Source organism: Typopeltis vanoorti, chromosome 12 (genome assembly GCF_054136105.1).
Source record: "Typopeltis vanoorti isolate ZY-2024b chromosome 12, IOZ_Tvanoo_1.0, whole genome shotgun sequence".
NCBI lineage: Eukaryota > Metazoa > Arthropoda > Arachnida > Uropygi > Thelyphonidae > Typopeltis > Typopeltis vanoorti.
The window spans coordinates 73,193,964-73,218,958 of record NC_143560.1 but is presented as its reverse complement, the minus strand read 5'-3'; the positions used below and the strand labels follow the sequence as shown (position 1 = coordinate 73,218,958).

At 35.4% G+C, this 24,995-nt stretch overlaps 1 protein-coding gene across 2 annotated transcripts in view; it reads left to right on the top strand.

The window, feature by feature from the left end:
* The window catches only part of LOC150100886 (putative peptidoglycan muropeptide transporter SLC46), a 47,212-nt gene extending 23,602 nt beyond the window's left edge, over positions 1-23,610 (top strand). The window contains exons 4-7 of one of the 2 annotated variants that reach the window (XM_090401535.1): positions 2,909-2,992; positions 7,875-8,031; positions 10,504-10,591; positions 23,472-23,610. In XM_090401535.1, coding sequence (XP_090257661.1) covers positions 2,909-2,992; positions 7,875-8,031; positions 10,504-10,570 — 308 coding nt within the window. In that variant the 3' untranslated portion in view covers positions 10,571-10,591; positions 23,472-23,610. Of the gene's footprint in view, positions 1-2,908; positions 2,993-7,874; positions 8,032-10,503; positions 10,592-10,713; positions 10,834-23,471 lie in introns of those variants that run through there. The other variant, XM_090401534.1, reaches the window with a different exon arrangement.
* Positions 23,611-24,995: the final 1,385 nt, after the last annotated feature.

The window sequence follows — 24,995 nt, the reverse complement described above, 5'->3', positions numbered from 1 at the left end:
TTGCTTTATTTGTTAGGAAAATCGTCGATGATATTGGCGAAGTCTATTTCATAGTAATGTAGGTAATTCTCAATCAATTTTATTCAGAAAAACTCGTCTCACAACTAGCAACATTTACAGCAGTTGTGAGGAAAATTCGCAGTAGTATTACAATATTTGGAACTGAGTTCTCGAGACTGTATTTTAGAATTAACTGCAAAAGTTCAAAGAGGTTCAAAGTGTCGCCCGGAGAGGACTTCCCCCTCCTCCCCCAGCTACGCCTCTGCATCCAGGAGAATACACGCACTTACACACAAAAATACTATTGGTGGTTGATAATAGATGGCGTTGTGTGTGTGTGTGTGTGTGTGTGTGTGTGTGTGTGTGTGTGTGTGTGTGTGTGTGTGTGGTAGATTAAGTAAGTAGTGGACGTGGATAATTCCTTCCCTCGATGAATCCTTGGACTCCTTTGAGGTGTTAGTGTTACGTAACAGTATTGTAACTATATATAGATATATATATAATTTCAGGAACATTGACTCGGTTGTTATGATACATTTTAATTAAAAGATTTAATGACTAAAACCGAGAATAATAGTAAAGCTTTATCGAAATAAAAACACAACTAGTTTCGGTTTTTCACAGCCTTCTTCAGGTGTCTTCTAAGAATAGGAAATAGAAGTTTAAAACTGTGAAGCTCAGGAAAATTACACTACATAATTGACATGAAAAACTGTTGTATTTGCATTTAAGTTGTTCTTACAAACGTGGCAATGTTTGTTGAGTGCGTGCTTAACAGGCTCTCGCGAACTCCATTACCGAACAACAGCAGAGTGATTATCAGGGATGTTGTTGCTCAAATTGCTACTTAAATAAATTCACAATTAAAGATGATTTCTCTGGACTCCACAATTTTTCTCTCAAACTCATCATGGCAACGAAGGATGTTTTCGAATTTATCCCAGCAGACTGAATCACCCTGGTGTTCATCATCAGGTTTGTTCGAGAAAAGAACATGACTAGACAAGGCACTGGCATGTGTTCTTTTGTAAAAGATGTCTCTCTCTTGTCATTCAATAGATTTGTTTGTTTCACCAAAATAACGGATATTACAATCACACCTTATATAAGCCAGGATACTTCAGATTATGATGACGAGGCTTTGGATAGCTTACTAACGAGCGGATTTTTGGAAGTGTAGTGAATAAGGTCCTGATGTTATACTTTTTAAGAGCTTTAGCTGATTTTTTGGAAACTGAACTGATGTATGGGATGGAGATGTTACCCTTAAAGTTAGTTATTTCTTCAGTGCGGTGGCTAGGAGGATTTAGAAGAAATTCTTTAATGGTTTTATCAGAATATCCATTTTGTCTAAAGACATGAGAGAGGTAATTAATTTCTTTTTGAAGTTCATCTGGATCATTCAGAAGAGAGCGTGCTCTATGTCCCAAGGTAGAAATAGTTCCAAGTTTTTTTGGAGGAAAATGATGGGACTGACTGTGAAGATATCTATTAGTCTGCGTAGGTTTTCTATACATGGAGATTCTAAATTTTCCAGAGCAGCGTGAAAGTTTTATATCCAGGAATGGTAGGGAATTGTCATATTGAAGTTCGACTGTGAATTTTATATTAGGATGCTGATTATTGAGATGATTAAGAAAATCCATGAGAGATTTATAGCCATGACTCCAAATAATAAAAATGTCATCTACATAGCGTTCCCAAAGTTTTGGTTTAAATGAGAAAGATGAAAATTTAGAATCTCCGTGTATAGAAAACCTACGCAAACTAATAGATATCTTCACAGTCAGTCCCATCATTTTCCTCCATAAAAACTTGGAACTATTTCTACCTTGGGACATAGAGCACGCTCTCTTCTGAATGATCCAGATGAACTTCAAAAAGAAATTAATTACCTCTCCCAAGTCTTTAGACAAAATAGATATTCTGATAAAACCATTAAAAAATTTCTTCTAAATTCTCCTAGCCACCGCACTGAAGAAATAACTAACTTTAAGAGTAACATCTCCATCCCATACGGTTCAGTTTCCAAAAAAATCAGCTAAAGTTCTTAAAAAGTATAACATCAGGACCTTATTCACTACACTTCCAAAAATCCACTCGCTAGTAAGCCATCCAAAGCCTCGTCATCATAATCTGAAGTATCCTGGCTTATATAAGGTGTGATTGTAATATTCCTTATTTTGGTGAAACAAATAAATCTATTGAATGACGTATGGAGGAATACAAGAGAGAGACATCTTTTACAAAAGAACACATGCCAGTGCCTTGTCTAGTCATGTTCTTTTCTCGAACAAACCTGATGATGAACACCAGGGTCATTCAGTCTGCTGGGATAAATTCGAAAACATCCTTCGTTGCCATGATGAGTTTGAGAGAAAAATTGTGGAGTGCAGTGAAATCGTCCTTAATTGAATTTATTTAAATAGCAATTTGAGCAACAACATCCCTAATAATCACTCTGCTGTTGTTCGATACTGGCGTTCGCGAGAGTCTGTTAAGCACGCACTCAACAAACATTGCCACGTTTGTAAGAACAACTTAAATGTAAATACAACGGTTTTTCATGTCAATTATGTAGTGTAATTTTCCTGAGCTTCACAGTTTTAAACTTCTATTTCCTATTCTTAGAAGACACCTGAAGAAGGCTGTGAAAAACCGAAACTAGTTGTGTTTTTATTTCAATAAAGCCTTACTATTATTCTCGGTTTTAGTCATTAAATCTTTTAATTTAAAAAAAAAAATATATATATATATATATATATATATATATATATATATATATATTTCAACGGTATCAAGGAATGGCCACACCAGCATTGTGATATTGATTCAGAAGAGCAAAATAGAAAGAACGAGATTTATTCGAATAATACATCTTGATATATTGTTTTGTTTATTTCTTTAGCTAAATTCTGTGGTTTTCTAAGTGCAACTGCAAGCATAGCAGTGCGATCTTATTTGCCGAAGATCATCGAAAAGGAAGAATTAGGTTAGTAAATTTTTAATGTATAAAAGAATATAGTTTTACTGTATACACATAGTGATGAATAACAATATATAACTAATAATTGCAAACCGTTTCTGGATAATTTCTCTGTAACTCTGTTGACAACTTAATTTATTTTTCAGTCACAACCTACCCAACAAAGGCTTACAACTTTAACACACTGGTACCATGATAGAGAGACGAAAATATTAACATTTGGGTTAGGCTGTTGTGCATGTGTTCTGACGGGAATATATATATATATATATATATATATATATATATATATATATATATATATATATATATATATATATATATATATATATATATATATATATATATATATATTTTTTAAATTAAAAAACTTTCTACATATATATATATATATATATATATGTAGAAAGTTTTTTTACCTTGGGTATATATTATGTTAAAGATACCAAGCAATTTTATAAGCTAGGTTTTTTAATCCTTTTTCCCAAGTAAGCAAACAGACAAGTAAGTCAAGTTTGCGGCTGCACGTACTGCAACACTAGGCAACTCTACATTAGGGAAAAATTCTAAGGAAAGTGATCAGAGCTTGCTCCACCTTTACCACGAGTTGCCTAGTGTTGCTGTACGTGCAGCCGCAAACTTGACTTACTTGTCTGTTTGCTTACTTGGGAAAAAGGATTAAAAAACCTAGCTTATAAAATTGCCTGATAATAAACACACACACACACACACACACACACACACACACACACACACACACACACACACACACACACACACACACACACACACACACACACACACACACATATTTAGTTTTGTACATCCAAGTTCGAATCTTGTCTAGGGTACGATGAACATTTACGAGTATAAGGACTTTTCAGATGAAGGCGAGTTAGTCGGTCTTATATAGAAATAAAAGAGTATTCTTGCAAGAAATTTTTGTGTTTCTTGGCATTACCTGAAATTGATAAAGATGCCAGAATAGACATAGGCGCAATCAAACGCACATAATGCACTTATCTTATGACTAGTTGCATCTTTATCATACTAAACATACGAGGATGGTCTGAAGTGTTCTCGGCCTAACAATGAAAAAGCGAATTTATAATTTCAAAATAATTTTTAGTTTTCAACATAATCTCCCTTGAGACTAATACATTTATTCCAGAGCCATTATCCTGTAGTGGTTCTCAGTAAGATCTGCAAAATACCCCTCTACAGCTGCAATCACCTCTTGATTCGAAGAAAACTGCTGATCAGCGAGGAAGAGTTTTAGTTTTGAGAAGAGATAGAAGTCAGAGGGAGCCAAATCTGGGGGATAGCGTAGATGTTCCTGCAATTCATATTGCAGATCCCTTAATTTTCCCATTGCCAAAACACCTTTGTGGGCAGGTGCATTGTCCTGATGAAAGATAATTTTTTCTTCTGCAAAGGTCTTTTCTCACGAATTTTTTCGTCTAGTCAGGTTAAAAGATCTGAATAATATTCCCCGGTGATTGTTTTACCCTTTTCAAGATAATTAATAGCAAAATGCTAGCATCCGAAAACACCGATACCATGACCTTTCCTGCTGATGGAACCGACTTTGTCTTCTTTGGTGCTGAACAACCGGCTTCTGTCCACTGTTTTGACTGCTTGTTGGATTCTGGTGTGTGTGTGTGTGTGTGTAATGGTGAATCAAACTCTCATCCATAGTAATAAATCGACACACAAATCATTTGTTAAAACGCTCCAAGCACTGTTCAGAGATTTTCATGCGAATTCGTTTTTGACAAAACAATTGCATATGAAAAAGGTTTGCGCAAGATGGGTGCGCAAAGTTTTTTCATATGCAATTCTTTATGCAAAATATATCCTACGCGTTCTTTTGAAATGCCTATAGTCTCAGCTGGAAGTCGCTAGATAAATCGAGCCCTGAGGCGAACAATTAAATATCGCCCTTGATGGATTATAAGAAAATCTTCGATTGCTATTTTGTTTCTTTACAAAAGAAACATTAATGCAAAACGATTACATAATAATATTAATTAAATGTTTGCTCTACGGGGATATCGCACAATAAAACTGTTTATAAGCTCTTCTAAATTTAAATTATATGCTATGTCCACTCTGTCGATATAAGTGCTAGACCAACCTATCCTTCTTGGGTCATTGCTGTTCGCAAATAATTTTTAATCAGTTTAAGCTTGGAAAAACTTCTTTCCGCACTTGCTACGCTAACAGGAATTGTTCCTGTTAGCGTAGTGACAGCGCCTACCGCAACATGGTTAAACGAGCGCCCTTATTAAGCCGCGCCGTGAGGCAGGCTGACTCTATGCTACACCCTTCGGCGTGTAGGTCTCAGCAATTTCACTCATTTTGACTCGCCGGTCATCCAATACCATATCGTGCACTTGATCAATGATTCTTGATTAACAATTCTAGTGTTGTTACACTTTTTGGACGTCCCTCACGTGGATCATCTTCAAGGCTGGTACGGCCACGTTTAAACTCGGCAGCCCATTTCTTAATTATCGAAAACTAAGGAGAAGTGTACCCATAAACGTTTATGAACTTCGAATGAATTTCTTTTGGCGTTAAACCTTCTTATACAAAGAATTTTATAACCGCACGATACTCAATTTTATCCATTTCAAGGGATCCAGACAACACTTTTGTTTCAGACAGCTGTATAAAACAAACTACTTGATAGAATGACTTGCAATTTCACATGGATGCTTATGACAGATGTACCAACTTCTTGTTCTTCTTGGCTTCGCGTGTTAGGCAATTATTTGCCTGTAACGTTTTCTAGACTTTAAAAAGTCTCTTGCCCATCTCCTCCTGGGTCTTCCTCTTGATCGGTGTCCCTCTGGTTTATATTTCAGGTAATATTTGGCCATCTGTCCCCATTCATTCTTTCTACATAGTTTTTCCAGTGCTCTCTGTAGTTTGTGATGTCTTCTGTTATGTTAATTATGGATAATTATTTTCTTATCTCTTCGTTTTTTATCTTGTCTATTATTTTATAGCCTGCAAGTGGTCTTAGGAACTTCATTTCTGCAGCTTCCACTTGTCTTTTGTCTCGTTCTCCTCAAGTCCATGTTTCACTGCCATATTTCAGAATTGGTTTGGCTATTATTTTATATAGTTTTATTTGAGTTGTTCTAGACACCTGCTTATTGAAGTGTCTGTTCAAAGTTCCAATGACTGCTAGGAATTTTTGCTTTTTATATGCAATGTCGATTTCTCCATTGGGGCTTATGTATATCCTAGATATTTAAACTTGTTCACTTGTTCTATTAGTTTGTTGTGGATGACTACTTTGCATCTTTTAATTTCTTTACCTTGAAATGCTATTGATTTCGTTTTATTTATTGAGATTTTCGTGTCATACTGTTCTATTTTTTTGTTTAATACGTATAGATTTTTCTGCAATTGCTCTTCACTTTCAGTAAAAATAACTTGATCGTCAGCATACAAAAGACTGGTTAATTCTTTATTTCCTATTTTAATTCCTATGATTTTGTTTTTCCTCCACTCTCCTGAAATTTTTTCCGTATATATATTAAAGAGTATTGGTGATAATCCACTTCCTCGAATGCGATCTCTATTGGTTTTAATTTTTTCAGTTGTTTCATTATTAATTTTAATTTAGCTTTCTTCAATTATATTTACTATTGTTTTTGTGGTTTGAGGTGGAGCTTTCAATTCATAGAGTATATTGATTAATTTTGTTCTGTTGATTTGATCGTATGCTTTCTGATGTAGCAACTTAAAAAAAAAATGTACCAACAACAAAGCAACAACAACAACAACAAAAAAAAAAAAAGATGTACCAACTTGGAAAAAAATATCTTGCCGATAGTATTGCTATCTATGGTGGAGGCCGAGAACTTTTCAGACCACCCTGGTAAAAACTTCCATGTTTATTTCACTGAAGCAGGATTTCTGGATTGCTTAGCTTATCCTCTGAAGTTTTGTGGTGGGATTCACATGAAAAAATGGTACCGGGTATATATGTAACGTAGATACTTTTATAGAGGAATTTAACTTTTTTCTTGCAGACCACATAATACAGAAAGCCGAAATATCACAATGACAGTAATCTCGCAAATAATATATTTTACTTGAATAGTAAACAAAATGCTACTGAAAAGTAGAGGTACAGTCCCATTGAATACATTAGAGCGTTTTTACATGCTTTGTTGTTTAAAATATCAGAGACTACACCTTGCAAACTCTCAGGAGGGGAAAAAAATTCCCACCGAAGCTTTTTCATTCTTAAAAGAAAATAATCACACTCTTTTATCCCTCCCTTTTGGAAATCAGTGCACACAGTCGGTCTCAGTCTTAATCATCACCAGTAGTTAATTGATCACGCTTAAGTCTACTGACAATTTGCTGACTTGCAGGTGATGAAATTGGGTAGACAAGTCACCATTTCGTATTCTTAACCCTAAGTGATACTATTATCTCAATTGGTGCAAGTTCTAATCAATGTTTCATAGCTATGGTAAGCTAGTATCCAGAAGAAAATCCCTACTAGTTCATGCCCAGATGGCATACATATGCGAACAGTTGTGTAAGCGCTCGTATACTCTCATATATTCCCTGTTGTATTTGAATAAGCAATGCACGCATCAGGTGTTTGGACGCAAATAATAAAGTATATTATCAGAGATATCCTCTATGCTTCTTTTTCAGAACTTCATCCATGGTTTAAAACGATATTATGTTGTCTCTTTAGGTTATTCATAATTCAGTGGTTATATTTAGTTTCATAGGATGACATCAACGGGTTAAGGGACAACAACTTACAGAATTCTTATTACAGAATTGCAACTTAGTATTATTAACAATGTATCGAATTATATAAGCTGTTTTTATTTCTTTATACTATTAGGCAAAGCCTTTTCCCTTCTTGCTACGTGTGAATCAATTTTTCCTGTCCTTGGCACTGTGATATCAACTGCGATATATAATGCGTCTGTCTTAACCTTTCCGGGACTAGTATTCTTAATATCAGCAATTCTGCTGATATTTCCTGGTATAGTATTTCTGTAAGTATTATCACTAATCACTTATAGTATGTTAGTTATAAATAATATCTGGCAATAAGACAATGTCAGAAGTTTTGTGCTTTTTTTTTTTTCATAAACCAGCACCCGTCATAGTTTATCAATTAAAATACTGTATGCTTAATCATAATAATTTAGCTGTTTGTTAATTCTCTTGAATTTATCATTCAGATTATCATAATCATGAATACGTGAGCACATACAATTACAGCACACGTTATATGGGTGTCTGTGGAGCCCTGTGGAAATGAAATGAAATTTGCTTCCATAGCGCTAAACTGCTCGAAGAAAGGCATATTTTTCAATTCTAGTCTTAGAGTAGAGAAACGTTTTGAACTTCCTGAGTTAGTCAACAGGTATGTAGGGTTGCTTTCCAGGAAACACCAGATTTTAATCCTGCAATTCAAGAAAATCGACCATAGAACTCACACTATTTTAATATGTAGTGCGAGAGTTAGAGACCACGAATGGGAGGTAGCTATTAGCTTTACTCTTGTGCAGGATGTCTGTAAAATCATTGGATCAACTATCTGTAACTGCTCAGAATGGAAATCAGTTGCCAACCAGTCGAGGTATGGCTAACAGTCTCTCTCTCTCTCACACACACACACACACACACACACACCACTTTTATATGTATAATGATAATGATTATTATTATCCAGCACCTCCATCGAGTCCCACGGCTTATCGTGGGATGTCAGTCACATAATTTTGTTTAATTTTCGTGTTGATATTAATTGAAAAAAAATACTCAGATATTTAATCTTAAAACATTTGTCTTCTCAGCACTAATGTTGTAAATCATTATGACAAACTGGGTAAAAGAAATGCATACATGCATGCTAAATTACAATGGTTGCATATCATCCTGAAAGTAGGATATGGTTTGCAGTTAACATACTTCTGGAAAAGTGGCATGATATGTTGCCATATTTGCCAATCATCATTTCGTGTGATTTCATTACAATTAAGTATATCCAAAATCAGCTGCACTTTAGCATTAACATTTAACATTAAGTCATTAACAGAAAGAAGTAGAATGATGGAAAGAAAATCCAGAAACAGTTACACAAAGTATATGAAATGAGAAAGAGATAGGAGAGTACTGAACACGGTTGGGCATTCTTTCCATTGTGCATCAGTTAATTCTCTTGTTCAGGATGTTCTGAGCTATGATGTTCACTTCATAGCTTTGATTTTCATGGATAAACTGTTGCCTACAAAACATGTAACAACAAAGTGCCTTAGTTCAATAGTATATATGCATAATACCGTAATTGCATAACAGATATTCACATCATGGAAGTAGCCCTGGAGAAATGACGTTTGCATCCACAGAACTAGGCAGCACTAAGAAAGAAAGACTGTTCTAAGTTCTATTGTAATCGCTAACTATAGGGACTTTTCTAAGTCTTTCTTCGACTGGTTTCTTGAATTAGTCGATCTCTGGCAAGAGCAAGTAAGTTTTTCCAAAAAAAATTCCGGATTTTTAACCCCACAACTCAAGAAAATCAACCGTAGAATTCACAGTATTTCAGAGAATGATATATAGGATTAGAGAGCACAATATGATGGCAGATGTCTATTGTTCTCTCTTCTCAAAGGGCAATTAAAATCAATGATAGTCTTGGGCCAACTATTATGATTGGCAAAGGGTGGAGTTAGTTGCTTCCAGTTTCCAAAAAGTTAGGACTAAATGGCCTCACCTGTCTCCTTTTGGGGAATAAAAGGCATTAGCAGGAATTATTATCAGGTGGAAGTATTTGAATATGGAACAGCATGTGCACTTCCGCAGGGACTAGAGCCAGAAGTGTTCTGGTCAAAACTTTTTCTAGATACCAAAGATCATTAATAGCATCACTTTAAGGCTTCAGATAAGCATACTAAATGAATTACACTGAACGATGAAGAACATCTACGACCTCACGTCTTGTGAACTATTTTAAAAGTTTCATATGTATTATCACGTGACACCTCCAAGGAGTCTAAGGACTCATCTCACCGTCTCCCTGCTAAATAATTCTCGAATACACACAACTATGCTATCAACAACAGTATTTTTTGTCTGTAAATTGCGTATGTTCTCATGGCCGATTAAGCTGTATGCAGTACGAAAAGCCGTGTTCCCGGGAGAAAAAACCCTATTACTGTAATATGAGATCGGCTAACTCACCTTCAATTGAAAAAGATTCCTCTCGTCACATCGAGAATCGAACGTAGATCTTTTCCAACCGAAGAGTCCACTGTTCTTCCAATTGCACTATTGAGCTACTTGAAATCAACTCCACCCCTGGTTACATATATCAAATCATCAGATATACCACACTCACAATAAATATATACAAGAACTAAACGGATTCGCCTATTCCTTATAGGAACATAAAAGGTATTAAAAGATTTTTTTTTAAAGATTTTCTGACTGCAACTTAAAACTCTTTATTTTATATGTAGATGGATTACGAGAATTGAGAAACCTTCCGTTTCTGACGATGAATCTAAAGGTGTAGAGATGAACTAATCCGTACCACTGTCGTGAGAGGTATGAATTTCTATTTCAATATATTTCATTAGTGGCTTCACCACATATTTGATATTTGTATGCAGTTTCAATATAACCACAACAGAAACACAAAGACTGTTTTTCTTTCCTTTTGTTTGCAGTACAAAAGAACAAAATCGATTCTGAAGGTTCATAAAGGATTAATAGATGATATTTCACTATGATTTCATTTTGCAGAAGGATTCAGTCTTCTGTTGCTACTATCGCGGAAGCAATTCTGTCATTCATGTACATGACGTCTTTAATGTAAATAAAGGTATAAATAATCATAAATAATTTTTTAATTAATCGCATAAATAACTACATTAATGGCATAGCTTTTTACTTCATCACCAATAACCAAGCAGAGGGAATAAACAGCTTTGTGTTTTGTTCTGTTGATTTGAATATCACTAGTGCTTGTGTGACATTGCTGTTATGCAGAAAATTGCCTTTAACAAACTCATCATCAACGCCTCTTGCTTGCTGATTCCTTAATAATCCTTGCTCATTCTCTTATTATAACAAACAAACCTAAACAGGACCTGGTTACGCGTTTCTTGTTCTTTCTCCGCCTATGATCATAATGAATGGGAAATCTGGTCATCTTCAGTTGAAGCAATTCAATAGTTATTACTAGAATTAATTCTGAAGTAAATCTGCATTTCTACGAATAGTAAAGTTTGCAATATTAGTGGTGATATATCGTTATCTGGAGAATATTTCCTTTGTGTGAGACCTATACTAAGAAAGAGAAGGTGATAAATAATGAAAAAGCCAACATTGATTTATTATTATTATTATTATTTTTTTTTTTGGAAAATATAATTTGTTACATTAATTTTGTTAAGAGAACGACTCTTTATATTACGCATCTCTTCTGTGTTTTCTTAAAGTTAAAAAAAAAAAAAGAAAAAAAAACACGAACAATTCTATTTTGTTCAGTCTAAAGTTACTCGATAGTTAGCAAAATCTACTCGCCACTGGCAAGCGTATTTGTCGAACAGAAAAAAAAAACGAAAAAAAAAGCATATAAGCAATAACCTCGAGTAGGCAAGCAAAAAATGAACTCTTCTCCAAGTTGTTTATGTTTCATAATATTAGTTTAATTGTCTATATTCAGTTTAAATCAAAATATATACTCTGTATCTTTCAAATAACGTTGAAGAAAAACCTGATATGCAGAAATAATAATAATAATTTTCTGCATAATAAGTTTTTCTACAACGTTATTTGAAAGATAGAAAAACTTAATACACAGAAAATTATTATTATTATTTCTGCATATTAAGTTTTTCTTCAACGTTATTTGAAAGATACAGAGTATATATTTTGCTTTAAGCTTTTTTTATTAGAAACATATAAAAGTATATAAACTAATCTCAACAGAAAATTGAGATTAGTTTATATACTTTATTAACTAATCTCCAGCCTGCTTAGCCCACTGAATAACCCACTTGCTCTCCATTCCATAGGCTGCGTGTCTAAAATCCTACAAATTCTAATTTTTTAAAAAACATTTTTCAAATAAAATATTCTCCGAAACTACTTAGGTGTTACAGATCTTGACATATGCGTATAAAGCATGTAAAAAAAGAAAAAAGAAAAATTAAGACATTTCCCCACCAAAAAAAAAAAGAAAGAAAGACGGACTGATCACTTTCTCTGGCAAATGATCAAAGGATGAACTATTTAATACTGCAGCATTTTTTACTACTGACAGGATAATCATAACTCCATAATTCTGACTAAGGGTTAATTGAAAGTATCCTACAGACATTTAGGACAGCACGTGGTAAGTGAAAATCACCGAAAACAGTTGCTCAAATGGAGCGTGCTGATCACCCCTGGCAGTAGTAAAATTCTGTAGAAGCAATTCCTGAAGAAAATTGACAACGTGATGAGTTCTGTCTTTTTTAAAGCATCTTTCTATTACAAAGCTGTCCACATTGGAATGCTTTATTGCCATGAATATGATGTGCACTTACATCGAACAGACCAGTACAGAATAAAAAAAGATCTCGCGTACGATTAGTGGTACCGTTTATCTAAATTTGCTACTTGGCTGTTCGTATTGTTAAAATTATTTTATATATGTTATTATTCTTCAATTATAGCTTGTCTTTTGCGCTTTTGTAAAAACTATAGTTATCTCGTTCAAACCTTTCTTCTTAACCTTTATTATGCATCTGACTTATGGCCGCAAATAATAAAGCTCACGTGTGCAAAACTTACAGAACAAAGAAATCGCCTTTGGCTGGAGCCAATCTCTTTGTCTGACCTACTGGTGTTTATTCTCAACTGAATTTGGAAAATTTATTTAGTTTCTAGTTGCGCCACCAAATTCGTGGGTGGGAGGTGAATCTCCCTCCAAAGAATAACACACAGTAAACCACACGGAACTTTTCTCTCTTAATTCTAAGTAAATCTATCAACTTAAATTTCCTGTTATGCAGTCGTGACAGTATCTAATTTTAAGGCTCACACAGATTCGAGTTTAATGAGTAGTGCATTGGATTAGAAATCAGGCAAGTTATTTAAACAAGAAAACAATTTATTTAACATCAATGAAATGTACAATGGGTCAATTTTAAGTATTAAGTAAATTAGCTTCTATGCTTCAAATCACAACTAATGACTACGTTTACAATTTAGTTCTTTATCATAATCAATCCTAGTACCACCACGTGTGTATAATTTTCTCTCGTTAAACTTGGTGCTCAGATCAATTTTTACCTAACATTCTGCAGGTTTAGGCAGTAGCTATAACATTAAATACACGATATGTTTCACCTTAAATTTTAGCCAGACCTTCTCCCACATATAACAAAATACTTCAGATATCAGCATAAGGCATAAAGTCCTCAAGTGTCACTATAAAATAAGTCCCTTAATTAAATCACCATCACAATCTTCTTATTTCTAGCTAAACAAAGGAAAAATCTTACTTTGAACAGATGTCTGACCTTTTCTGAATGATCCCTGAAATTACTTGTGACCTGGGAGGTGGCTAAAGGTGTGGAATTTTCGATTAAGACAGGGTATATGTGGAATTACCGTGCTGGCAAGTATGACAAGCTTAGGAGATTATTTGGTTCAGTGCCACGGCATGTAAAACTACAAGGGTTGGATGTTGATAGAGCATGGGAAGGGGTCAAGGAGCATTTACAGGAGGTTATGGCTGGTTAGGTTATTGTATACCTAGGGTCCGAATAATAAAACAAGTAGGGGTTAAATCGATGAATAACACCATTAAGCTTGAGCTGCAAAAAAAAGAAACAACTGTGGAGGGAATTTAAAGAAACAGGTGACCTGCAGGCACACAAATGGTATAAAGTGCAGGCCAGAAGGGTAACGAGTGGGGTAAAAAAAAAGCAAAAGCGGATTATGAAAGGACGCTAGCTATGCAAGCTAAAGAGAATCCCAAACAGTTCTTTCAATATGCCGCAAGCAAAAAAAAAAAAAAAAACTGTACATGGCAAAATGATTTTAAGAAATGACGATGGTAAAGAGGTCACTGAATCAGTCGATATAGTGGAGTTACTGAGCGAGCACTTTGCAAAAGTATATCATCCAGATGGTGACATTGAAAAAATGAAGGAACCATTAGTTTATACGGGAATTGTGATGAATGAAGTGGAGGTGAATAGTCTATTACAGAACCTTAATGTGAATACATCTGTGGGATTTGATGGTATAGCGGCACCTTTAGCCGCTTCAACAGGTCTTGTTGAAGCGGCTAAAGAATTATCAGTGCCCTTGACCATGTTGTTTAATCTGAGTCTCGGGTCTGGTTTAGTCCCGAAGGTGTGGAAAGAGGGAAAAATAGTTCCATTGCATAAAGGAGGATCCAAGACTACGGTTGCAAATTACCAACCGATCAGCATATCAGGAGTCGTTGTCAAGGTCTTGGAGAAAGTAGTCAAGGGAAAAATACAGGAATGGATTGATGAAAATGAGATACTGTACAGGGGGACAACATGGCTTTGTGAAGGGTAGATCATGCCTCAGTAACTTGCTCAAGTTTTATAACACAGTGACAGCTGAACTGGATAAGGGTAATGGGTTTACAGTGATACTACTGGACCTGGCCAAGGCATTTGACAGGATACCACATGGAATTCTAATCCGTAAACTACAACAGATGGGAATGGATATAGGGTTGGTAAGATGGATAGGTAGGTGGTTGATGGAGAGATATCAAAGAGTAGTTTATTCAGGAGTAGAGTCCAAAAGACGGCCTGTGACTAGTGGTGCCGCAGGGTTCTGTTCTTGGACCACTGCTGTTTAATTTGTTCATTAACGATATAGGGAAGGATCTAAGAGGAACAGTTCATTTGTTCGCTGATGATGCAAAATTGGGTAGGGTAATAGTGAATGCAGAAGATGTCAAAATCTTGCAGGACGACTTGGATAGATTGGAGTTCTGGGCTAAGGAGAATGGATGTCAATTTAATGTGACAAAATGTTAGGTTATGCATTTTGCGGTGAAAAGATTAGCAGCAGTATACCACATTGGTGGAACTGTACTCCAGGAGATTGATGAGGCCAGGGACTTGGGAGTGTTGGTGGATAGGGAGATGAAGCGTAGGGGAAACATTGGAAAAGTAGCTAAATCAGCTCATCAACTCACTTGGTTGTTGAAAAAAACCTTGACGAGCAGAGACAAGCAAGTTATTGTACCTCTGTACTGAGCCTTGATAAGAACTCATCTCGACTACTGTGCCCAGATTTGGTCACCTCGGTTCCTTCTTGATGGGGAGGAGGTGAAGAGTATCCAGAGCTGAGTCACCAAGATGATAGCAGGTCTATGGAATGAATCTTATGAAAACAGGTTGAAGATTTGTGGGTTGCAGAAATTAGTTGATAGGCGGAAAAGTGGAGATATGATTGAGACATTCAAATGGCTAAAGGGTTTCTATAGGATCAATTCAGAGGATATTTTTGAGATCAGGACTGGTGGTGGGAGAACTAGGGGACACCTATGGATGCTGGGTAAGAGTGTGGTTAGCAGGGGCGTTAGAGTTGGGTTCTTTACTTTTAGAATGATAAATGAGTGGAATAAGCTGTCAGAGTCTGTTGTGGGTGCTATGACGCTGAGTGAGTTCAAGGCAAGGTATGATAGTACCTATACCCACCTATATCAGTGCAATTAGATGGGAGACCCCCGTGTATCATCGTGCTGCACGTGTACAGTAGCCTCAGGTCATGACTTAATCCTGTCTGGAATTTTTTTATTCATTATGGCATACTTAGACACAATACAATCTCCTTTGTTCTTATACAAAACTATTGATAATACATTATTCATAATTAAAAAAAAAAAAACATTATTTCTATTACAATTATACGAAATTTATTCATTGATATACAAGTATTTTTAAAATACAAACTTATTTATTACTGACCATTTACAAAAAAAAAAAAAAAAACTACATTAGTGCCTACCAGTTTTGCCAGCAAACTCTGGCTTTTTCAAGGCGTTTACGGAGACATAAAAACTAGTAAATGCAAATTGAAAGGACATAAAAAACGTTGTAAACCAACTAGTAGCTAAGGTTACACGTTCTCGTGACAGAGAGGACTTATTGTTCTTATTCATTATCATGCATGCGTGTTTGTTGTAAACGTGTAATACGATCACTGGCTAGCTGTAGTTCAGATTGATTTAGAGAGAGGGTCAGGTTTTTCCACGAACTGTTTAGGATTACACCCTGATTTCTGTTGAGATTTCCTCCGGTTATTAACACTATTGTGGCTTCGTTGAATAAACGATGTCTTTAGTCGTCATCCAGATATGGCATGGAGCTGTTTTGCCACTCTATCGTGTTTACATCACCAACATGTTCTTTTTGTCTGATTTCTAAACTCCGTGAAGTTTGTCCGATGTAGGCAAGAGGACAGGAGCAAGGAATATAATATACTCCTGGATATTTGTAGAAAGACACCTTATCTTTTGGGGATCCTAAAACTTGTCTGATGCTGGCGGTTGGTTTGAAGACTACTCTGATGTTGTAGGCTCTTAGTATTCTGGCTATTTGATAAGAAATTGACTTGATGAAAGGGATCACTGCAGTGGAAATGTGCTGGGAGCGTGATTCTTCTTGTCTGGGGTTGTCATCGTATAGATATTTTTTGATGATATTTTGAGGATATCCATTTTGTGATAATGTGTTGGCTATTAGTGAGAGTTCAGATTGTGTATCCTCCTCTTCTGATATAAACTTTCTGGGCCTATATTTCAATGTGGATAATGCTCCATTTGTGTGTCTTGTGATGGTTTGAAGTATAATGAAGATATCTTCCAGTATCTGTGGGCTTTCTGTAAATAGATAATTTGACACTATTTGATTGTTTCTTTATCAGGATGTCTAAAAAATGCAGTTGGTTGTTGTTTTCCACTTCCAGAGTGAATTTTATCTTATGTATTGAGCTGATTTTATCCACAAACGATTTTAGGTTTTCTAAGCTGTCTTGCCATATAATGAAGATATCGTCAACATATCTCCACCATGTAGATGGTCTAAGGGAGATTCTGGAGAGAATTTCTTTTTCAAGTTTTTCCATGAAAAGGTCTGTACAAGATGGTGATAGTGGTTTTTTGTAAATGGTCAGTAATAAATAAATAAGTTTTTATTTTAATTATATAAACGACCAAATATGTTTAGTTTATACAAGTATTTTTACAGGATTTAGTATATTTGTAAAATCTGAATAAAAGTTATTATATTACTAAAATCCCTTTTATTCAAGATTTAACAAAGGTTTCCTCTTCCCCAAAAAAATTTTTTTCAACAAATTTTTTCGACTTCATTCCTGCAGATTTTCTGGACAAATTTCACTTATAACCCATTTACCAGCTTCCTTTACATCTCTCCCGGACATAATATGTTCTTTATCATTTTGTGCCTTATCCTTCAGATTATACCTGAATTTATTTCTATCCTGTAATGTTTTGGAGTTAACTAAATTTTCATTAAATTTACTCATAAAGCTTGCACAATCTGTTATTAAGTGTGCAGCCTTTGTACGAAGAGCTAGATTGCAACATAACAACCAACCCATAGTCTTTCTGAGCATAAAAAGAAAACAGAGGAAGCTTGCTTAATTAGCTTGTTGCTGAGGTTGCATATTAACTTCATGTTTTCTGTGCCTGTTCCTTCTCGGTCTGTAATAGGAATTTCTAGATCTATTTATTATCTCAATGTAGTTTACCCCGATAGTTCTTGGACCATTCTCCTCTAACTCTGTTTCCGTATTACCTTGGTCCCTTGCTATTTTAACGCCTCGAAATCTGGTATGTTTCAGGTTGACAATTCACTTCTGAGACTGATGCATGTTCAGAATCAATCTGGTTATCTCTAGAAACTTCACCAGTTCTTTCAGTCTGCCCGTCATTAGTCTTATTCTGCGGTATTCCTGCTTTATGCGATCTCTCGTTTCTATGCCTAATTTTAATTTTATGATTCCTTTATTAAATCGTTTCCTTCCCATAAGAGATATTTCATTTCTAGAAAAGTCGCTTGAGAATTTGTACTTTTCTAGAAAGTCAGATCCCAAAATATCTGAACGTCTGGGTGAGATGTCCTAGGGAGGACCAACAACTCCTGCCAAACACACAATTTAAACTCAGGTAAGTATATTTTTACTCTAACCTTCTTGTTCACATAAACATTGGATGTCAATAACCCCGATAGTCTGATCAGTTTCCTTAGAATAGAAATACCTCACCATACACGGGATTTTATTCCTTGAAAATAATCTCCTGTTATGACAGAGGCCTGGGAACTCGTATCTAACAATACATCACAATGCAAACCTTGTATCTTACCCTTAATTATCATTTTCGACTTTCTTTGTTGTTTGATTTCTTTGTCTACCTTCATAATTATGAGGAGTTTGTCCAAACTTCGACTCATTTCTATTGTTTCTCACCGAGGGTCTCCTGTTACTAAAACAATTACGAGCTATGTGGCCTCTCTTGTTACAATTAAAGCATCTAGGAGGCTCCCTCCTGTCTCCTTGCTCATTATTTCTCTGTGTTTGAGGTAGAGACACTTCGGGTTTCCGTTCTGTCACTGCCACCAACTTTTGCATTACATCATCCAGACGGTTCAACATAGGCTGTTGAAGTGTTTCTACTTCTAGTCTGATTAATTCATTAGTCTTTTCTGGTTGAGGGATAGATGATTTCGAAGTCTTCTCTGTGATTGCCGCCAGCTGTTTCAGTACCGCATCAAGACGGTTCATCATCAGCTGTTGTAATCGTTCGACCATCTCAATCAAGTCTTACCATCTCATTAGTCCTCTCTGTCTGAGCTATATCTGATTTTGAGGTCCTTTCCGTTACTGCCGCCAGCTGCTTCAGTTCAGCATCAAGACGGTCTATTAAGGGCTGTTGTAGTTCAACTTCTTGTTTTATTATAGAACGTACTTCTATATTTGTTAGCCCTACTTGTTTTTGGATGTTCAATTCATTTTCAGTCACTTGATTAACGTTGACTGATCTTTCTCTTTCTCCTTCACTATCTTTTTGATCTTTAGTCTTTCCTTTACATGTACTAAATTCCTTCTCAGTTTTATTATCGCTAGCGGAATTATTCGCTTCTTTAATCACGTTAACATAGCTGGCATTAGATTCGGGACAAATGTCTCCGAGCATCTGTTCCTTCTCTTTTACGGCAAGGAAAAATTCCTCAAGATTCGTGATTTTTTTCTTATACTTAGTCTCCTTCAAATCTTGTTTTACCCCTAGCCTAAATTGATGAAACACTGCCCAGTCAAGGTGAGGTTTATCCTCATTAGAGACGATCAGACTATTGGCAATTGTCAATAACCTATTGTAGTACTCATTCACATTCTCCTTATCTTTTTGAGCACATCTCTGCAATTTCCATATATTAGGGCCTAAACTTCTTACCCTGGAGAACTGTGAAATTAAGGTCTCTTTAAACTTCGTATATTCTAACGTATCCTTCAAGATTGGTGATGAATACAGGAAGCTTTTGGCCTTTCCGACCAGCTTGCCCTGTTGTAAGACAGACGTTGGAAGTCTGTCCATCTACCAACTTTTCTCAATTCCTCAACGAAGCTGAAAAAAGCTAAGACGTCGTCAGTTTCCTCTCCAGAAAACTGCAAATAATTGTTGGGGACTAATGGTTCTAAAGAACTCAATGCCATCCATGCCTGTACCAGTGGGTAGACTCATACTTGTGAATTAATCCAAAAAATCTTAACTTTTCACAAAAAAATTTTTTTTTGATAACTGCCTGATTCTAAACCAAAACTAACTCACTTTAATTCACAATTTTGATCAATTAATTGCGTGAATTAAATCCTGTCGGCTGCGCCATTGTTAAATTTGTGTTTACTTCAAATGTTTATCTTATTAAAATGTGTTATAAAATCTTTTTTTTAGAGATAACCAGATTGATTCTGAACATGCTTCAGTCTCAGAAGTGAACTGTCAACCTGAAACGTACCAGATTTCGAGCGTTAAATTAGCAAGGGACCAAGGTAATACGGAAACAGAGTTAGAGGAGAATGGTCCAAGAACTATCGGGGTAAACTACATTGTGATAATAAATAGATCTAGAAATTCCTATTACAGACCGAGAAGGAACAGGCACAGAAAACATGAAGTTAATATGCAACCTCAGCAACAAGCTAATTAAGCAAGCTTCCTGTGTTTTCTTTTTATGCTCAGAAAGACTATGGGTTGGTTGTTATGTTGCAATCTAGCTCTTCGTACAAAGGCTGCACACTTAATAACAGGTTGTGCAAGCTTTATAAGTAAATGTAATGAAAATTTAGTTAACTCCAAAACATTACAGGATAGAAATAAATTCAGGTGTAATGTGAAGGATAAGGCACAAAATGATAAAGAACATATTATGTCTGGGAGAGATGTAAAGGAAGCTGGTAAAATTGGTTATAAGCGAAATCTCTCCAGAAAATCTGCAGGAATGAAGTCGAAAAAATGTGTTGAAAAAATTTTTTTTGGGAAGAGGAAACCTTTGTTAAATCTTGAATAAAAGGGATTTTAGTAATATAATACCTTTTATTCAGATTTTACAAGTATACTAAATCCTGCTAAAATACTAGTATATCAATGAATAAACCTGGTGTAATTGTAATAGAAATAATGTTTTTTTTTTGAATTTTGAATAATGTATTATCAATAGTTTTGTGTAAGAACAAAGGAAGATTGTATTGTGTCTACATATGCCATACTGAACAAAAAATTCCAGACAGGATTAAGAAGATTAAGTCATAACCTGAGGCTACTGTACACGTGCAGCGCGATATTACACGGGGTCTCCCATCTAATTGCACCGATAGACGTGGGTGTCGGGTGCAGAAAATTGCGGTACCCAGTGGACGTAAGCAAAAACGAAGGTCATCGGGACTGTATAAATAGCAGTTCGCTATGTCGAAACGGGGTCTTGGGCGAACGATCAGGTCAATTCGAAGAGACCATATGCTTGGAGGGTAATGAATGGCAATGCTGTAGCCAGTAAAGTTCTAACTGAGGCTTGGATATTGCTGTTACCCTCCTGCTATGATCCAAGAGCTTTAATAGCTCAATAATACGTTATCCCTACTCTGTCCTCTACAGATAACGGGGAAGATGAAAAGCATTCTTGCTTCACCCCTTTAAGCCAGTCCTTATAAGGAAATAATAAAAAAAAATATGTAAGGAAACGGGGTCGTGTGTTGCCTTTTCTTGGAGTACGAGTGCGAGTCGATTCCGTTCCCGGGTCAGCGAGAAGTTTCGAGGTCATGTGGGGTTCCGACCTGAAGTTACGATGTACGCTACGGCAGCGGAGTTTTGCTAACATCGTCGAAGATTATTTGTAATCGCCATCGGGGACTTGCGTTCCGGATAGTAAATGCCGAGAAAGCGACGTCACTTAGATAAACGGTTTTAGAAGAATTTTGATGCCGAGTTTCCATGCCGCCAAGTTCCTGATGTCCACTGATAATTAAGAAGGATTTCAAAAGCCCCAGAAAAAGTTACCCCAGTTCAATGCTAAAGTCAAACAGGAACAGAAGTAGATCTCAAGGAACATTCAGAGAGGTACAGATTTCTGTTCAAGTGAGATCTTTTCATTGGTTAGTTAGAGAAAAATACTCTGACGGTGATGTAATTAAGGGACTTGTTTTATAGTGATACTTGAGGACTTTGAGGAGTTTATTTTAGGTCTTATGCTGATAGTTGAGATATTTTGTTATATGTGAGAGAATGTCTGGTTAAAAATTTAAAGTGAAACATCGTGTGTTTTATGTTATAGCTATTGTCTAAGCATACAGAATGTTATGTAAGATTAATCTGAGTATAACCAAGTTAAATGAGAGAAAATTATAGACACGTGGTCTTACTAGAATTGAATATGATGAGGAACTAAATTGTAAACGTAGTCATTAATTTTGATTTGAAGCACAGAAGCTAATTTACTTGGTACTTAAAATTGACCCATTGTACATTTTATTGATGTTAAATAAATTATTTTCTTGAAAGTTTATTTTTCACTTGGTTAGATTATAATAAATTTATTTTAATCCTTTATCCAAGTGTGAGCAAACAAAGTTTGCACCTGAAAGTATCTTCAGGACTGGGGTAAGGTGGTAGAATACCGGGAAATTCGTTGCAAAGGTGGAGCAAGCTAACATCACTCCTATCTGTATCTCCCATAATGCAAAACACATCTCCTTGCAGATATGTCTAATGTTATGCATTAAGGGAAGGGCCACTACCCAGACTAGTTTCGACCTTTATTGAGGTCTCTTCAGTGGGCCTCCACTGAAGAGACTGAAGAGAGATTTCGACCTTTATTGAGGTCTCTTCAGTGGAGGCCCACTGAAGAGACCGCAATAAAGTTCGAAACTAGTCTGGATAGTGGCCCTTCCCTTAATGCATAACATTAGACATATCTGCAAGGAGATGTGTTTTGCATTATGGGAGATACAGATAGGAGTGATGTTAGCTTGCTCCACCTTTGCAACGAGTTGCCCGGTATTCTACCACCTTACCCCAGTTCCGAAGATACTTTCAGGTGCAAACTTTGTTTGCTCACACTTGGATAAAGGATTAAACTAAATTTAAAAATGTTTTCTTGTTTAAATAACTTGCCTGATTTACTTAGAATTAAGAGAGAAAAGTTCCGTGTGGTTTACTGTGTGTTATTCTTTTGATGGAGATTCACCTCCCACTCACGAATTTGGTGGCGCAGCTAGAAATTAAATAAATTTTCCAAATTCGGTTGAGAATAAACACCAGTAGGTCAGACAAAGAGATTGGCTCTGGCCTGAGGTGATTTCTTTGTTCTGTAAGTTTTGCACACGTGAGCTTTATTATTTGCGGCCATAAGTCAGATGTATAATAAAGGTTAAGAAGAAAGATTTAATCGAGATAACTATAAGTTTTACAAAGGTGCAGAAGACAAGATATAATTGAAGATTTTGATAACATATTTTAATAACATTATAATTAAAAATAGCATATTTAACAGTATTGCCATTCAGATAGATAAACTATTTTTCCATTAAATGGAAAAGTTAAAAGAAATATGCCTTTCCTTATGGATTTTTTGGGACAACATTTTTTGGGATATATATATATATATATATATTGGATTCTAATTGGATAAATAATTTAATTAAGATATGCATTTTATGTCAAAGTGACTAATAATAGTTGCTTGTGGTTGCATAAGTGGAACAATAGTATCAAAATAAAATTAAGATTAAACGTTCATTAATTAATAAAGTATAATAAATAAGAGTGTTTCATTGTTTGCATAAAACTGTGGATTTGTGTTTGATGGAGGAATGGATTTTAATTTAATGCATTAAATAATGTCTGAATTGATTATTTCAGATTTCCTGTTGCAGAAGCACCAAAGTTATAATAATCATATTTTTTAAAAAAAAATAATAATAAATAAGAATCTCCTGTAATTTCGTCTCTTGGGCAGATCTGTATACATGCTGTAATTGTCTCATATGAGTTTTTGCATGAGACCAGCTGACCGGTTATTCATTATCGGCATTTGATGTGACTGTTTGAAAAAAAGTTTTTATTTTTTGAAATAAAACTGGTATGTATGTAAGGCACTGGAAACAGTTTGTATTGAGAAAATCAACATTTACATTAATTTAATATCTGTTATGCTTGTTTTTTGTCTATTCGGCTGCTGTTCTTTTTAAAGATATTTTCATAATACTGTATACCCGTAAATTGACAATTAATGAAAACAACTTGAAATATTTTGGCTTCATTATACACATAGAGAAAGATAGCCAACTGGAAGTAATTAACAGAAAAAAAAAAAAAAACGCACGGATTGAAACACATGAATGAGACAGGCAAATGAATTAATATGCTACAGAAGATAAAAGTATCACTCAGTGGCGGCCGGTGAAAATTTTAAGTGGGGGTGCTGCATATAAAAAAAAAAAGAAAAAAGTTACATATTAAAAATTGCTTTGTTAAAAATATTTCACCCTCACCACTAACACACAAAAATAAAAGTTTCGTATTTCACAGAAATAACGCGCGAATGCATACAATTTATCTGTAGCGACACTGCTCAAACGAGCAGTGTCGGATTCATTTGTTACGTACAATGACAAGTGCAAACGAATATCTAGCTGAAATTGGCCTAGCGCGATAATTCCGCAGTGCATTAGTTTCATGTAACGATAATTGAAAATATATAATTCTTTTCATATTTTCAACATTGACACTCGTCATAATTCAGCCTTGTATCTATAATAAATAATTACGGTTATATGTTATTTTAACAGAATAAAATAAGATTTATAAAAAATATTCACCGTTACCATGAATACGCACCAATAATAAGTTTCGTATCTCACAGAAATAACGCGCGCAGGCATACAAATTTATCTGTAGCGACACTTCTCAAACGAACAGTGTCGGATTCACTTGTTACGTGCAATGACAAGCGCAAACGAATATCGGCGAGTCGAGTTGAAATTGGCCGAATGTGATAATTCCGACACTGCGTTAGATCGCAGTGCATTTGTGTCGTAATTTAAAGCGTTAATCAAACAATTCTAATTATTAACTATTCAATCACTGTCGAAGCATAAGCTGTAACCTTTAACATCTTGTATTGCATTTATATAATGTTGTAAGCATTGTTATTTATAAACACAAACAAAATTTAATTTTTTTCATTTTTTCCTTGGGGGTGCTGCAGTGTCTCAGTGCTTATGCACAAGCCGCCACTGGTATCACTGTAGCACAGACACGAGGACGTCCGACTGTCCTTCGGTTTGATAAACTAAGATTGCTCCATCTATGAAGCAATGAACCTTTCTAAGAAAGCTTCAACTGAATGTCAGTTAGCCGATCACATACGGAAACTGCAGGGTT